General features: G+C 42.2%; 2 protein-coding genes across 2 annotated transcripts; both read right to left on the reverse strand.

Annotated features, from left to right (window-relative positions):
• Window positions 1–765: 765 nt before the first annotated feature.
• and1 (actinodin1) lies at window positions 766–6,282 on the reverse strand. The gene is made up of 6 exons (XM_084566633.1): window positions 6,143–6,282; window positions 4,173–4,217; window positions 3,654–3,799; window positions 2,615–3,028; window positions 2,232–2,486; window positions 766–2,113 (listed from the first exon to the last, which is right to left on the reverse strand). Exons 1-6 carry the CDS (start codon window positions 6,213–6,215, stop codon window positions 1,079–1,081), a joined length of 1,968 nt encoding a protein of 655 aa, XP_084422759.1. The 5' UTR covers window positions 6,216–6,282; the 3' UTR covers window positions 766–1,078.
• A 3,978-nt stretch (window positions 6,283–10,260) lies between these two features.
• Window positions 10,261–15,656, reverse strand: cops9 (COP9 signalosome subunit 9). The gene is made up of 3 exons (XM_084565911.1): window positions 15,395–15,656; window positions 14,585–14,657; window positions 10,261–10,473 (listed from the first exon to the last, which is right to left on the reverse strand). Exons 1-3 carry the CDS (start codon window positions 15,455–15,457, stop codon window positions 10,436–10,438), a joined length of 174 nt encoding a protein of 57 aa, XP_084422037.1. The 5' UTR covers window positions 15,458–15,656; the 3' UTR covers window positions 10,261–10,435.
• Window positions 15,657–15,871: the final 215 nt, after the last annotated feature.

Consider the following 15,871-nt stretch of genomic DNA (forward strand, 5'->3'; position numbering starts at 1 on the left):
GACACTCGCAGAAAGGCAAGAAGGGAGTGGAGGTGTGCAGCAGTTAATGTGTCATATTACTCAAGTCGGTAGGTTATACTAAGGTATCCCGTAGTAAAAGACTTCTGCTACTTCTATAATTATAGAACAGATATTTCCTACAGCGAGAAAACCAGGTGTTCTTGTAGAACACAGTATAATGTAGAGTACTCCAGCGGTAATGTGTTTTTAGATGGGGAAACTCTTGTGCGGCGCTGGTGCGGACAGCCTGTCATTTTGCAGTGACATGATCTTATTTTGTATGTCTTGACTCAGTATTTGCTGAGTCCAAACGTATTTATGAGGAGCTTTACTTATGAAAACAGTTGTATTAAACTTCTTCCTGAACTGAAGCTATATCAAAAGAAGAAATGTGCTTTTAGCTCCCAGGCCCAGTCAGCTCATTATTTTGAAATGAGTCAAGATGTATATCTTTTTCAACTGGTAAGTCAACTATAGATGTATACAAAAGGAAAACCAGTACCGGGCGTTTGTGGTTTCCTTTCATTGCCGTTTTATGTGAACACGTCAAAAATGTGACGCCCAGCACACAGTAGTGCTTCATCACTGAATCAGTTTGTCTGTACATCTGCGCCAAAATGTCAAGATCCATTAAATAAAATGCAAAAAGAGCTTTCTGAAGCTTTTTATTAGAACAATCAAATGAAAAAAAAAAATCTTTACATAATAAATCACTGACAAAAAGCAACAAACAAATCTTTAAAAAGTAAGATGCATAGATACACAAGCAAGGCTGAGGAAGTCATTACACAAATGAGTGTTTGTAATGAGGTTTGAGGTGGAAAGCAGAAAACAATACGCCAAAGCAAACATGTCTGAAGCAACTAAAAGGCAGAGAAAGCCAGGTGTGATCCGTGCTCCTACAGCAGGAAGCCATGTTTGGATGTACTTGCTTATTGGGTCCATTGACTTCACCTGTGTCCCATATCTGTTCCAGATAGAGCTGGATGCTTGGTGCGTGAGGCGTTCAAGGGCTAAGCAACAGGAACGCACGGGACTGTGTATTCATGTCCATCTGCATGCATGTGTGTTGGCGTGTTTATTTCTTGCGGTAGTCATCTGCATAAGCTCTGTGATCATCCTGCTCGGGGTACTGGTCTCCGTAGCGTCTGAGTATGTCCTGGAGGCTGGGCATACCCTGCGAGAATGGCTGGTAAGACATGTGAGGCTCCTCCTGGCCGCTCTGGTAGGGCTCTGCCTCATACTGCTCCTGCTCCTGCTGCTCGGTTTGATGTGCGCTCTCTGCTGCCCCCTGGTTGTGGTCCTCCTCGGCGTGGCGCTCGGGCTGGGTCTCGGCGGGGGACTGCTCGGGCTCGTAGCGACGCAGGCGGCAGTCGCGGTCGTACTCGGGGTCGCAGTGCGGGTTAGGGGGCTCCAGGACTCCGTTGCGGGTTCCATCAGCGTTCAGGTGGGGCTCGTAGGCTTCAGCAGGGTAGGGCATACGACGGTGGACTCCAGAGCGGGGCTCATTGGGCTTCACGGGGTAGCATTCGCGGTCGTAGCCGATAAAGCATTCGTAGCCCTCCTTGGTTTTACCTGGTGGGCCCAGAGGGTGGCGCGCTTCTGGGGCAGGCTCCTCATAGTTGGGACTGGCAAAAGGGTACTGATGTCTCGGGGTGGGAGGGCCACGGCGATGCATAGCGGCCATTGCCTCACGGATAACAGAGAAAGGGTCGTTGGGGTTGGACTCAGGAGCCGCCTCCATACGTGGAGCAGCCTCCATGCGTGGAGCATATGGGTCATTAGGTTGAGCTTGGGCCATGTATTGGCGCAGTCTGGCATATGGGTCGTTGACAGGAGGTGGGGGGGTGCTAGCCTGGCGGTACATAGCATAAGGATCAGTAACTCTGTTAGCATTTGCATAAGCATCCCTAAACATGGCATAGGGGTCGCTGTTCTGCTCAGCGGCACGAGGAGCAGCACGAATAGCAGCAGCCTGCTCTTTTTCCTCATTTCTGTACTCCTCTGGGGGAGTAGCAAATTTGGTTGCGGTGAGAGGGTTGCAGCCATCTTCAAAAAGAGGGTTGCAGGACCCAGGCCCAGCAGGGGCAGGGGGATTAGGAGCACGAGGAGCCTGGAGGGACAAATCACAATTAAAAACACAATCAGGCATAAATGCAAATAAAAATATAAAACACAACGCAGTTAATATCTCTTGAATGAAAATTATTAAAAATTATAATTAAGCGCACCACAAGAGAGGCAGCGTAGGCACAGTAGGGATCGCGGAGCGGGTCGCAGTTGGGATACTGAAGATAAAGACCAGAAGGAGCTTTCTGAACCAGTTTGGGTTTGCAGGTGGGGTCTTTCTTGGGGTCACAGCCGAGGTGGGCGTATGAAGGGAGGGGCCCGGCAGAGGGTTTATGCCCATAGGCAGCTCTCAGGTGGTACTGCAGACACTCCACATCATCAGAAGAGCAGATACGCAGCAGCTCGGCCTTCTGCTCCTGAAGCATGAGGAACACAGGCAAATGTTTAAGCTTAGCGTTAAGGAGAGGGAAAAACCTTGCAGTTAAAAATGAGTGCATCACGATTGGATCCACTAGATCCTCTTAATCGTTTACCAGAAGCATACCTTGGAAAGGAAAGGCACTGCGGATGGAGCATAGTAGTAATAGCCAGACTGTGGGTCCTTGGCTGGAGCAGCAGACCGGACGTACATAGGGGCAGGGGCCTTGACTGGTGCTGGGGCAGGATTGGCAACTGGGAGCACGAGGGGCAGGTAGGGGCTCTTGCCCTGCACCAAAGCCATGTACAGGCAGTGGGGGTCCTTGGTGGGATCACAGGTCTTTATTGGTGCAGGCTTGGGGGGCTCTGGTTTAGGTTTGGGCCTGGTGGTAGAAGATGCCACGCAGTTAGGGTCGTCAGACTCTGCGCAGGACTTGTAGATCTCCCCCAGGTGGGCCAGGTAGGCCTTGTAGGAGCGACGTCCTTCGGCACGGTTCTTGTTCTGGAGGTAGGCCAAGTAGATGCGATCCATCTCCTGAACCTGAGGAGGAGGAGATGCTGCTTAGTACCAAACACCTACTGTTACACTTAGATGCCTCTGTCTCCATGTGGAACTGAATTTATTGGGAATAATCCACAGAAACCTCTGAAGATTATTATTTTCCATGTTGTGATTCTTTGTTAGGAATATTCTAAAAACAATAAGGGAGAACTGCTGCAGGATACATTGTTTTGTGAACTTTAAAGCTGTATTTATTTACTTTTTGGCCACTAGGGGCAGTGTAACCAGCAACACAACACACACAAGACTGATTTACAGCTTTACAAAAGGGAGAACACCGTATATCAGCATTTTAAGATATTTTAGGCAGTCAGCTTTATTTTGGTTCCTACCAACTCTTGAAGAACTCTTTAGCTCACAAAGTGGTATTTTTAGTGGCTAGTCGCTAATTTTGCTGTTCAATGCCAATGACAAGTAGTGTACAGTGGAAAAACCAAAACAATAAGCTAAAAAAATTCTAAAACTACTGAGCTGAGGTTAACAGCTGCTTTGGAAGACACTCTTTCAAAACAGAACAGAGCTTTGTTTCATACTTAAAAAATAAAAGTTCTGTAACTTTAAGACTTTGATACGAAAGACACACAATAAAACAGCGTTTACTCACTGCCTCCTGGTTGCCGTTGTCAGTGAAGAATTTGTACCAGCCCCAGAAGTCAGAGTGCTGATTGTACCAGCTGATGTTCCTGCGGTTGCGGATCAGTCTCCTTTGCAGCGCTGCAGCATCCGCCCTCTCCTGAATACTTTCCCCCGCTGAGGACAGGAAAGAAAGAGGATCGGAGAGAGGCTCGGACGTCAAATTCAAGGACTTCCCAGTGACTTTTCAAAGTTTCAGCCAAGGACTTCTTCGCTGCTTTTATTTTGAGGTCAGACATGATTACGGCCTCTGTGGGAAATTGCTGCTACATCATTTTAGATATCAATCACAGGTTTTAGTGTTGACGCTACATTGAAGCAAGGTGAGGTGCAGTGATAAATTTGGGCGTCGAGCTCTAATAATACACTCATGGGCTCATTTTTCAATCACTTTCATGGTCTTTCACCGCTGGGAAGCTGCCACTGTGCGCATTTTAGAAGCAACAGTTTGTGTTTGTTTATTTAAAGAGAAAATAAATCACATATTCACCATCTCCTTTGGGCTTTTGAGCAATCGGTCCAGCAGACAAGAATGCTAGAAAAGTGGAGAAAAACAAAAAACAGATGTTAAGTGGAGCGAAGATGTAGGTACATAAGCGATAATATGACATTAATGAATCATTTCAACCTGTAAGTGTTTGAGGTTTAAACAGGGCAGAGGTAATTGGCTCAGCCTGAAGCGCAGGGACTCTTTGTAGATTTTATAGGGGAGCCTGCAACATCAAACCCCATGCTGTGTTCTCAGAGACCTGTGTGCGTGTGTGTGCACACATGTATATGACCCCCATACAGCAGATTCAGCTCTGCTCTGGGTTTCTTTCATCTCCGCGGGGTAAAGGTGTTAATCCCTTACAGAGGCAGAGGAAGAGGAGGAGAAAGAGGAAGAATAAGAAGGGAACGGATGAGAGGTTTAGAAAAAAAAGAAAAAGATGCAGGGGGAGGGGGTGGGAGATGAATCAGGGTTACGTGACGCGTGTCGGGAAAAACATCAATCTCTTAAAGAAGAGTTTTGATAAGCTTTGATGGAGTAATCAGAAGGAAGGGGTGTGCGGTGAAGCGTGTAAGGTCACGGGAAGAGGGAAAGGTTTGAAAACAGAATTAAAGGAGAAGCGAAGGTGACCTGAGGTGATGATGGGGCGACGTGGAGGAAGGAGGACGGTGGGCTAAATGATGCTGCCTCAGTGTATCCGCTGTATTATGTTTTACGAGCCCGTAAAAGAAAAAGAAAAAAAAACGGCTGGCACATCTGGAAACAGCAGCGCTTTAAGAGGGTAGAGGAGGAGGTGATGCTGACAGGTACTAATTTTTTTACTGGACCAGCACCGATGAAAGAGACCCCTCCTCCGGCTCCTTCTACAGTTTTCCCCCTTTAACCATTTAACCATCAGTGTAACTTTAAAACCCATTTAGATGAGACATAAGCAGGGCCTTGCCGCCCTCCTGTAAATATATCAATCATGTCAAGAGCAAACTGGAAACAGGTGGCAGAGGAGCGGCACGTCTGCATGTTACTGATGATATATGAACATCACAGGCATGTTGGAGCCGGATTATGATACAGCTGTGGCTATGAACTGGTCAAGGGCAGATAACCCTTCAACAAACAAAACCTTTAGATTTAGACTCGGGTAAAACGTATTCAGAAGGTTCGTTAAGATACGTTTTATCATTTCATTCACTCGCTACTGTTTTCTACAGTTTTATAAGCACAAACGTTGAATAAGCCCATCACAGAGTGTGAGAAACATGTCTATTTTATCAAGTAAAGTCTCTGAATTATGACAATTTTTTTGCCGAGTGGCACAAAGAAGTGGTGAAATCTGCCATTTTTCATCAACGCATCCCTTTAATAACAATAATCAGCACTTGCATGATTCATACGAGCACCCAGTACACTGCAGTCCTCATTTAATGACTTATATCACACTCTTTCCGTGCTCTGATCCGCAAAACCGCTTTGGGAGAGAGAGATGTTTCTTTGTGTGACCGTCAGCTGTGATTGCAGATGCACATGTGTTTACTCAAGTACTGTGTTTAAGAACAGCTTTGGGGTGTGAACAGGCAGACTTTAAGGGCTCCTTCGTTTCTCTAATAGACACTTTTATAAGTGCACTCACCTTTCAGAGCATCCCCGAGCTCTGGGGACATTTTTCAGTGAGTTTTGCTGTAAAGAGGAGCTCAGAAAACGGGCTGGTTCTGATGAAAAATGTGCAATAATTTTCCACTTTATGGACTAAAAAACAACTTGAAAATAATTCTAATAATCCTCAGTTGTACTCCTACATTAAACCACCCAACACTATCTGTAATTTTCAGCAAAGTTTGCTCTAATACTTTCATTTCTGTACCATTTTAAAGGAGAATTTTCATTGAGACACTTGTGTATAACCTTGTATCTGACACACTGACCCTGGTCCCGTGGTATTGTCCCCCCTGTCCCACTGCCCACTGTGTACTCACCAGGCAGCAGCATCACAGCCAGCAGAGCGGCGATCATCACACCGGAGAAGCTGGTTCTCCTCTGTTCAGCCATGTTTGAACCTCCTTTCCCCTCCTGCTGAGACCAAAGACACGGACAGTGATGGGAATAACGGCGTTATTTTTTTTTCAGTAACGAGTAATCTAACTAATTACTATTTCCTCCGTTACAACGGCGTTACCGAGAATTAAATGTGGTGCGTTACTTGCGCTGTCAGCCAGCCACAAGAGTGAGCTGTAAAGGTGTTTTTCGTTTTTTGTTTTTTTCCCATCTGGGTGTGGTCGGGGTGGTAGCCGCATAAGTGACAATGATCGGCTAAGGTAGGGTAAGATGGTAAACCAATCAGCAGCAGGGCAGTGTTGGGCAGGTGTTGTTTACATACAGAATTGCAGTATTACACAAGCGATCAGAGATGGCCTGCAGCAAATGCGGTTTGGAGCATTCAGAGGTAAAGGTGGAAGTATAGGCACTACTTTAACCTTACTGAGTTAAAAGGCAAGGACGTACACATGAAGTGTACATTACGCTCAAGAAAAATCAAATTATTAGACGTATTTAAACATATTTTAAAAAAGTAACGCAATAGTTACTTTACCTGGTAACTAGTTACTTTTACAGTGGAGTAATTCAGTTACTAACAGTTAGAAGTAACTAATAACTATAACTAATTACTTTTTAAAAGTAACGTGCCCAACACTGGACACGGATGCTCAAAAGGAGGCTTTATTCGCGTAACTTGTCACTCAATTTGAGTTTTGTCATTGATGTATCCTCAACTTTTCACTATGCTCTTGTCACGTTATTTAGTACATTTCCCCACATAGCTGCAGCTTTTAAGCAGATCTCTTACCACTCCAATCCTGACCTGCACTTGTGGTCACCTGGAGAGCTGGGGAGGTGACCCCTGCAGCTCGGAGGTGAACTCTTTAAACAAACATGTTGTTTCCCGGCTCCGGGCCGCGTTGAGGCTATACTGATTTGTCGTCGTAAAACAGAACCAGCTGTTCTTCAAACTTCAACCTGAACTTGAAACCTTCATGAAGCACCTAAAAACGACCGGAGCAAACGCAGACCCTCTTACCTGTGGTTGTTTTATACCAGCGCCTGCAGATCCGGACTCAAAGGAAGGCCGGCTGGTCCTCCAGGTGTGTGCCTGTGTGTGTGTTTGTGTGTGTGATGGGAGACTCCTCGTGCAGCCGACTGTTCCTCTTACAGACTGCCCTGACACAAGGGTCCCGCAAGGTTTTAAACCGAGCCCGTCATCTCTGACACACACACAAAAAGGCACACGAGTACCACCTGAGGGGGTCAAGGGCCGCCTCGACAAAGAGGCCTGATTGGCTGAAAGTTTCAGCCAATTGGAGGCACCGTAATTAAAGACGGGGTAAATGGAGAAGGTGGGAAGGTTCGGGGTAGAGTTGGAGACGTGGAAAATGGGGCTGAAAGAAGTCGCCTTAAGTGTGTATTTTATTTATTTAGTTTTTTTTTTAATGCTCTTCATAATAATTACCTTTATATTATGGGATGGAAATCAGACTTTTAAGATGGAACAATAACCGCTGCACAAGTAGAACAAAGGCTACAAAGGGGACAGAGAAGATGAAGCGGTAATGAAGGGGAGTCGAGGTGCCACATAAGCACTTCTCCTCAGAGACCTCAGCCAGGGCCAAACCACAGCTTCTGTCTCAACCTGAACACACACACACACACACAAACACACACACACACACACACACAGTCCAGGCACAGCTGGTCTACACATGAGGAATCTGATAATCTACAGTTTCCTCCTCAGTTTAACTGTTCAGACACGCCAGCCTCGTAACACACACGCACACAGAGAGAGCGGCCGTTTCAGTGGAAAAGCTTTTGCGCTAGCTGTGATGCATGAAGCAATGTCATCATATCTGACAGGACACGCCTGTAATTCAGTTTTGACATTCAGCAGCGTTATGAGGTTTGGGCTTCAGGGGAGGTTTTATTAGCTTTTGGAGGATTTTTCACTGTGAAAATATAAGTTTAACCCAAAATAAATCGAGTTATTTTCGGCAGACGAAGCTAGTTTTTAGGCATTATTTCATTGTAGTTCAGAAAGTGTGCACAGTCTCTTAAATTTAACACATCCAAGGACTGAACTATAGCTTTGGTACTTTTGAGGATGTTTGGTTTGGTTTCAATTGGTTTGGTTTGTTTCAGCTAAAAACCCTAAAGAAAATGATTTTACTTCTTGTGTTTTTCTTTGTAAAATACAAATTAATAATTAAACTGAATGACAAAAATAAAGCTTTTCAATACAAATACTATCTAAAACTTTAATAATCAAGGAGAACTATGTGAAATCTCTTCCTGTATTTTTACAGCAAATCAAACTTACTCTACAGGACTGAAATGGTGCCATTTTCCTCTGAAGTGCAACGAGAAATGAGCTGGAACTTCATATATGACTTTAAAGATAATTAATAGGCGTCCAAATTGTTAATTTACTGCCCCATTAAATATAAAGTAACCGTCCTAATTTCAGCTGAGAAGGTGCTTTTCATGATCTGAACCTGCTTTGCTTTTTCACGTTATTGGAAAAACTGGAATGAATCTGATGTGCATTGTTAAAAAGACGTGTGTCAAAAATCTGTTAGAAAGTCCTTGCTGATACTGTTAAGTTGTAGCTGGTTTGTGTCTTTAGAAGCAGCAGCAGACATTACTTTGTTTCACTAATAGTTAATGTTTTAGTGTTTTGGCTTTTGTGGCCAATCAAACTTGCAGTTTATAGATCAAGAAGAAACCATCACCCATTCAGTACGCCCTATATGAAGGACAGTCAGTGATGAGGAGTAAATTGAAATGTATTAATCACTGTCAGCTGTGAGGCGTGCTTTTGGCAGCTGTAAAATTTAACACACTGCATTGTGGGATTGTTGGCAAAAAGTTATTTGTGTTCGACTTTTGGGATTATACTGTATATAGTGAATTAAGTCACACTCAAAGTATCAAACATTAAACAGATATGGAACAGGCTTTGACAGAGACATGGTGCAGTTTTTACTTGGACCAGAAAGCAAAATTCAGGGAACAAAAGTGCTACAAACACCACAGATTCAGTATTTAGCTTTAGCTCGGAGAGAAGTTTAGATTTTAAAGGCACGTAATGACACTAAAACAACAAAAAAATGTGCTTCTAGTTTTTGTGGCGACACTTTGAAGAAGCCCTTTCCTGCTTTAAAAAGCGGTGCGCTATAAATTGTTTTCACAGTTTAGTGGCTGGAAACTAGGACTGTCACTGCTGAAAACTGGTGGAAAACCTTCCCATTAAAACGAATGATGATGATGATGGCTGTGATTTTGTGACTTTTCCTTTTTCTAAGTCTCTTTTCTGAGTAAATTCTGCAACATAACATGTTATATTTGCTGGAATTTGTTATATGCAAGTGGTTTTACTTAATTAAAGCGTGCAATGAGGGCAATGTGGATTAATTTCAGGGTCACAATATCCCTATAGGTTGGTTGCAGCTAATGTTGTAATTTTTTTTTCTAAGCATCTTTCTTGGTGAATTATGCAAAGTGACATCTGTAAATGTGAACTAAAGCTTCTTTTTTTTATTTTTTTTGGTGCACTTTCAGTCAGTGAATGCAGAGTGGCCTGAGCTCGGTCACAACAGATTAATTTTAACAGACTTTTCTCTACGAAACTTCACAAGTTTATTTCACAGTCAGTAAAACACGTTGAACCTTAAAGTAAATTTTCCATTTTATCGATTTATGAGACGTGACAGCTTCTATCTGGCTCCGTTATTCCACATCGACTTTTTAACTGCTCTGGTCAGCACCTGAACACTTCCTTTACTATGTTTTATTTTATTTTATTTTTTTTAGCGTTTCCACATTTTTTTCCAGCCCCTTTCCTGTCCCATCGTGCCCCAACTCAACATTTAGTGGTCATGTTAACACTGTATCTCGTATATAATTACGTTGGCCAACAGGTGTTTCGCAGAGCCCTCAAACCTGCAATCCAGCCGGGGAGCAGATTCAAACACGACGACGCCAAAACCATACTCATAATTTTCTCTAAAGCAGGAATGTAAGGGATCCTCAGAATTCACAGACATCTGGTTCAGCAGGACAGCTTTTATTTTGTAAAAAAACAAAAAAAGAAGTCTTTATTTCATTAGGCTGAGTGACTTATGGGTAGAAGACTGTACAGAGGGGAAAAAAAGGGGAGAACATGGAGCGAGAATACGTTTTCTTCATTTCTTTCATGTGCAGGCGTTCAGAGGCTGTCGTCACTGCAGGTCGTCGTCATCGAACAGATCCTCAAAGTCTGGAGATAAAAGAAGACATTTAAAGTGAATCCAGCTGTTTCAACATACACTACGAGCTAAACATGCTACAAATAAAAGCTTTTCTTGACTCTAGCTGCTCAGTTTAGACGACACATGATGGCATGGGAGGACTTTTATCCATGTTTTGTTCTTAAATAGTGTCCAAACACACACAACGTCTTTTATCCTTCTTTAAGAAGACAATGATCTTTTTCTCACTGTGATAAAAAAGATAAGAGATAGAAGATACATGAATTGAACATTAGGATATATCCACGTATGTGAAGCTATATCTATCGTGTTTTTTTGGTTTTGTTGTATTAATTTTAATATCTTTTGACCTGCACATTAACTGAATATATCAGCTTCAGCTTAAAGACATTGTGATGTTGTGGTGATGGGTGATTTGTCACTTAAAATAACCCAAATAAATCTTACTACCTAAAGAGTTTTCAAACATTATTTCATTTTAGATTAGAAGGTACCAAAGGCCCAAACACATCTGGTCTTTTTAACAAAGATTGGTTCAAGCTTTTTTTTTTTTGGTATTTCATCTTAACTTCTGACTCTCGTTCGGACACATAAACACTTAAGACACTGCGTCAGGCATCATGGAGGATTTCTTCACTTAAAAACAACAAATTTTTAAAAAAAATAAGAATTTTAAAGTTGGACAGAAAATGCATCATTTTGTATTTTGAACTTAAAATGTGGCTAAATGCAGCGTTTATCTGTTATGTTGGCGTTTATCATTCTCAAAAAGACAATGACATTGTTCCCAATATGACAAAAAGATATAAATTAGATAAAATAAATGATCATTGGTTCAAGCTTCACATGCAGTAAACGAATATTTCTTTTCTCTGGGGTCATGTTTGGACAGAGTTACTAATTTGTCCGTTCTGAAAGGCAGATAATTTATGGTTGAATCAGTTAATTGGGAAATATATGGACAAACAATCATTAAAATACTCGGTAGTTGCTTGAAAAGGAGACGACCTGGCCACTTCACATTTCCTCCAGTCTCTCCAGTTGAAAACATGACTACAGATGAGTTTATTAGAAGACTTTACGAGGCCCTCCTTGCCCTGGGAGTTTTTAAAATGGACCTTGACACCCGGCACGTCCTTTCAACATTTAAAATAATCCAGACCAAACAGAATAAGTCTTTTAATTTTAAGATTTTTCCCAAACTACCACAGTATAGGCAGATCTAACTCACTGTGTCAGATTAATGTTTACTAAAGAAGCAAACAAGTCATTTCCAGTCCACATCTGGTTACAGTCACACCAGATGTTGTGGAGCTGGTCTCTTTAACAGGATATTTGGGGGCCATAAACAGTGTTTTAGTTTTGCTTTGTGCTGGCCAGTGGACGTGAGTCACTACAAACACCACGGGATAAGACGGGTGCTTTCACCTCGCGAATAATTTTAGAAAAAACAAACATTGCGGGGGAAAATCTTCTAAAACACCTGGATGAACAGTCACCAGACATTTAAAATTCACTTGACGTTGAGGAGCAACGGGGGCAAGAAGTGATTTTATTTGTGCTGACCAGTTGCGATGTTTTGAAGAGTTTGTAGCCGACGTCAACGACACACTGACCTTTAAAGCTGTCCGGCTTTATTACTGTTGTTGAATCTTGTGAAATACTTGGTTATATAGGCCGTCTAGTAGCTCTGTGTGAAGACTGTATTCATGTAACTCTGTCAGAAGGCTGATTCAGCACACAAGGCTTCAGGCTCTGATTTCCAGGAACAGGACATTCCCGTGTTCGCAGTAATGAGGCGCAGCCAGTCCTTTAGCTACTCATAACTACTAAAAAGAGACTCCCTTTAACATATCTTATTATGTGTTTACAAAAAAATGTCTTTCACACAATTGAGATGACTTCATGCTGTCATGCCCGCAGAGCTGACACAAAGCAGGAAGTCTCTTTGAAGTAAAAGTCTGGTTGTGCGTGATCCCACCACCTCTGTCTGGCTGTAGCCACAACAGGCATCAAAATGAGGCTCCACATGCATCTGAGATTCAATTTTAGTTTCGCGCACTACACTATCACTCGGGGCGCAGCAGAATATTACATAACAGCTGCTGACTCTAAAGGATGGATCTCTTTAAGAACAATAAACAGCGCTGGTTGTGGTGTCTGCGTCATGACGTGGGTGCACGCTACCTATTGTGGAACAAGCCGTTAAGTCTCTTTCACTCAATGAAAGCACACATAGAGTTATTGTTTATATCTCCATCCAGACATAGGTTATTTTACAGACCTGCACAAAGCTTACATTATAACTGCGACCCTGAAAACATCCATACACTCAGTAATCTCTCCGCTGTACTGTATGCAGCAGGAAATGCGTTAAACTTAAATCCACATTGCTACTTCCCTACCGCAATAACATTTCTAATCAGCCACATGCTACTATTTTTTTGGCAGAATTACACACAGCATACTGATTCAGTAATTTATTTTGTTAATGCTTGTTTATTATTTAGTTAACAGCTACAAGGGTAACATATTTTAAAAGGCTCTCATTGCTAAAACCGGTGACTTCCGATGCTTCTCGGTGATCATTTTTAATTCTGCGTTTTGTCTCTCAGTGCAACAAAGACAAACTTAGTTTATGCGGAGGAAATCAGTTGAGTATGTGTCCAGGACGCTTTGTGTATTCACACTAGTAAACGTGTCTTGGATGTTTTTTCACACTTGTACTTAAAGCTGGTCACTTGCAATCAAATCACTCAGAACGGATGTTAGGTCGGAGACCCTGTTCAGATCTGCTAGATCCCCTGAGACAAACCTTTACAACGTTAAACGACCTCATTCTGATTAGAAGAATATGTAAATATTTGAAATGTGAACCTTTTAAAAGTGTTTAAGGTAGGATTTGATTCCTGTAGATGTTGCATTTTGGATCCGGTTCAAGATTTGCACGATATCCCAATTTTTGTAAGCTAGAGGTGCTAACGAAGCTAAATGCATTAGAAACATATCTGTAGCCTTTGTAGCCAGATGTCACTGGTTAAAACAATATATCACTAACAGCAGATCAGATCAGCTGAAAAAACTAAAAGGATTTAAAAGGATTTGGATTCAGTTTAATGCTATTCACTCCCTTGTTTAAGGCCATTACTGTAGTTTTATCATTTAATGACATACTGTATGTCATCATAACCATCTATTTCTGAAGGAGGCTAACCATTACTATACTTAGCGTGCATACATTTTCAGCTGGAGGGAACCGTGTTAACCCGAGTGATGTAAAGGGAGTGCGTGTGTTTTAAAGCAGCTGACTGGCGAGATGTCCCGCAGAGTTTCAGTCTGACAGCAGCTATAAACCCACTTTACCATCCTCCTCCCCTCATTTCTGTCCCCCCGTCTTTTTAACAATCAGCTCTTTTTTTTTTTCTAGGTCATGTGCTCCTGAGCCAAAACTCTCCTGCCGGCAGCCAGCGTTTGCAAGACGGAAAAACAGATTAGCTTGGTGTTTTTGTGCGCCCGTGTTTACGTGCGCTCGCACATAAACCGGCGTTTAAAGGGAACAACGGGATTTTCGAGGGTTAATGTGGGAAGACAACGTTGCTACAGGAAGAAGCTGGATAATGAGCTTAAGACTCCAGTTCCCATTGCAGCGTGGCAGTAATCTGGTTTCTCGCCTTCAGCCTTCCATATTACTGGAACGCTACGAGAACGTATCGGCTTTAATTCATTCAGAAACGCTCCTACTCGTCTGACACTGCTGCCTCAGATATTTTCTTACTTTCCACACGTGTTGTACTTTAAGTTACACATTCGTTCGCTTTAGTTTTTGTTTACTTATCAGATTTTCCGACTAGAAATCAACGGTAGGCATGTTAACCTCTGGCCACTAAAGTAACTTGCACATATACACATTTTAAATCTGTGTGTCCTTACAAGAAGACATTTCTTAAGACAAAAGAGGACTCGTAAGTTTTTGTTGAATTTCTGCTAAAGTCTGCAAGATTCCTCCTCAGTGCACGCAGCTCTGTAGACGTATATAATAAAAGAATAGCTTCCACACACACACTACTACAGTGTGCAAACTGAATCATTCAGGCAAACGTGCAAGAAACTGTGTCTTACCATTAAAGAAATCTGAGTGCACTGCTTTTTCATTGGCTGCCAGGTCCATGAGCAGGCCGCTGCTGCCTCCTGCCTGTTAACACGCAACAGTACAAGCAGTCATTTAACATGATCATACTGTACACTCACAGTGCTTATACAGTAGATTACACAAGAACAACATACACTTTGGACATAGAGTAATAAATTAAATATGAAACTGGCAGTTATTTTTCATGCAGCCTACTCAGGAGTCAACATCACTGACTGAAAGGACTTAAAGACAGTTTACAGGTAGAAAATGACCCACAATGTTTTGTGGACATGCACCTCCTGTGAAATAGTTTTTCAGCCAAGTACACAAGTGCACTGTAGCATCAGTGTCCGATTTATTAAACGTTGTAGCTGTACAAAACATTGCTCATCATGTTATACCAGATAAGCGCACAATATGTATATCTGAGCTTTAAATTATTTCACCATATCACTGTTAAAAACATCATAAAGAAAGATATTGTTAGCGCGTATGGTGATTTGTGGTAGCAGTTTTATTTATGTTTTGTTATCAGTGTACAAATGACAGCACTAATCATTTAACTTAATAACCTCTGTACGTCGTTTGTTTTGTTTTTTTTGTACGTAAATCCTATTAAAATGTGTACGTGCTCGATATCACTAAATCCTAACACTGATCAATGATTAATTAACTCTTGTTTTACAGTAAAGTTGTCAGCTGGAGGTTAGAGGCGAGTTAAACGCTAAAGTAGCATTTAGCCTAGCTAGCTAGCGTTAGCATGTTCGCAGGTCCGTGTTGTTTTCGCTCCAACTAACCTCGTCCAGATCAACGTAAGGACCCGCTCCTTCAGGAAACATCTCGTCCACAGCTGGCTTCATTTCGCTTCAGTAACAATTCACAAGAGGTCAGCTTGAATAATATTGAAGCTTAGAGTTTGCGGCTAGCAGCTGGGCAATCGTAAACAAAACACCTGTGTGCAACTCTAATTTCTGCCCGGTTTGCGCTACTAGCTCTTCGCCTTTGGTTCCGCTCTCCAGCTGTAGTGACACGACACTGCACAGACTAACAAGGGCGTTAAAGCGATATTAGTAGATGTCATTATTTTTATCGTGTGGATTTTTATTGTAAGGTTGCTAATTTCTATAACTTGCAAACACTGTAATGTCATCTGCTAACATTACACAAATAAAATATATAAATATTTCGAGACATTTAATGGCTGTACATTAAGGAAATGTATTAACTTTGAATAATAATAATAATAATGAGAAGAAGAAGACAAATTGTTTTAG

Source organism: Chelon labrosus (assembly GCF_963514085.1).
Source record: "Chelon labrosus genome assembly, chromosome: 18".
Lineage (NCBI taxonomy): Eukaryota > Metazoa > Chordata > Actinopteri > Mugiliformes > Mugilidae > Chelon > Chelon labrosus.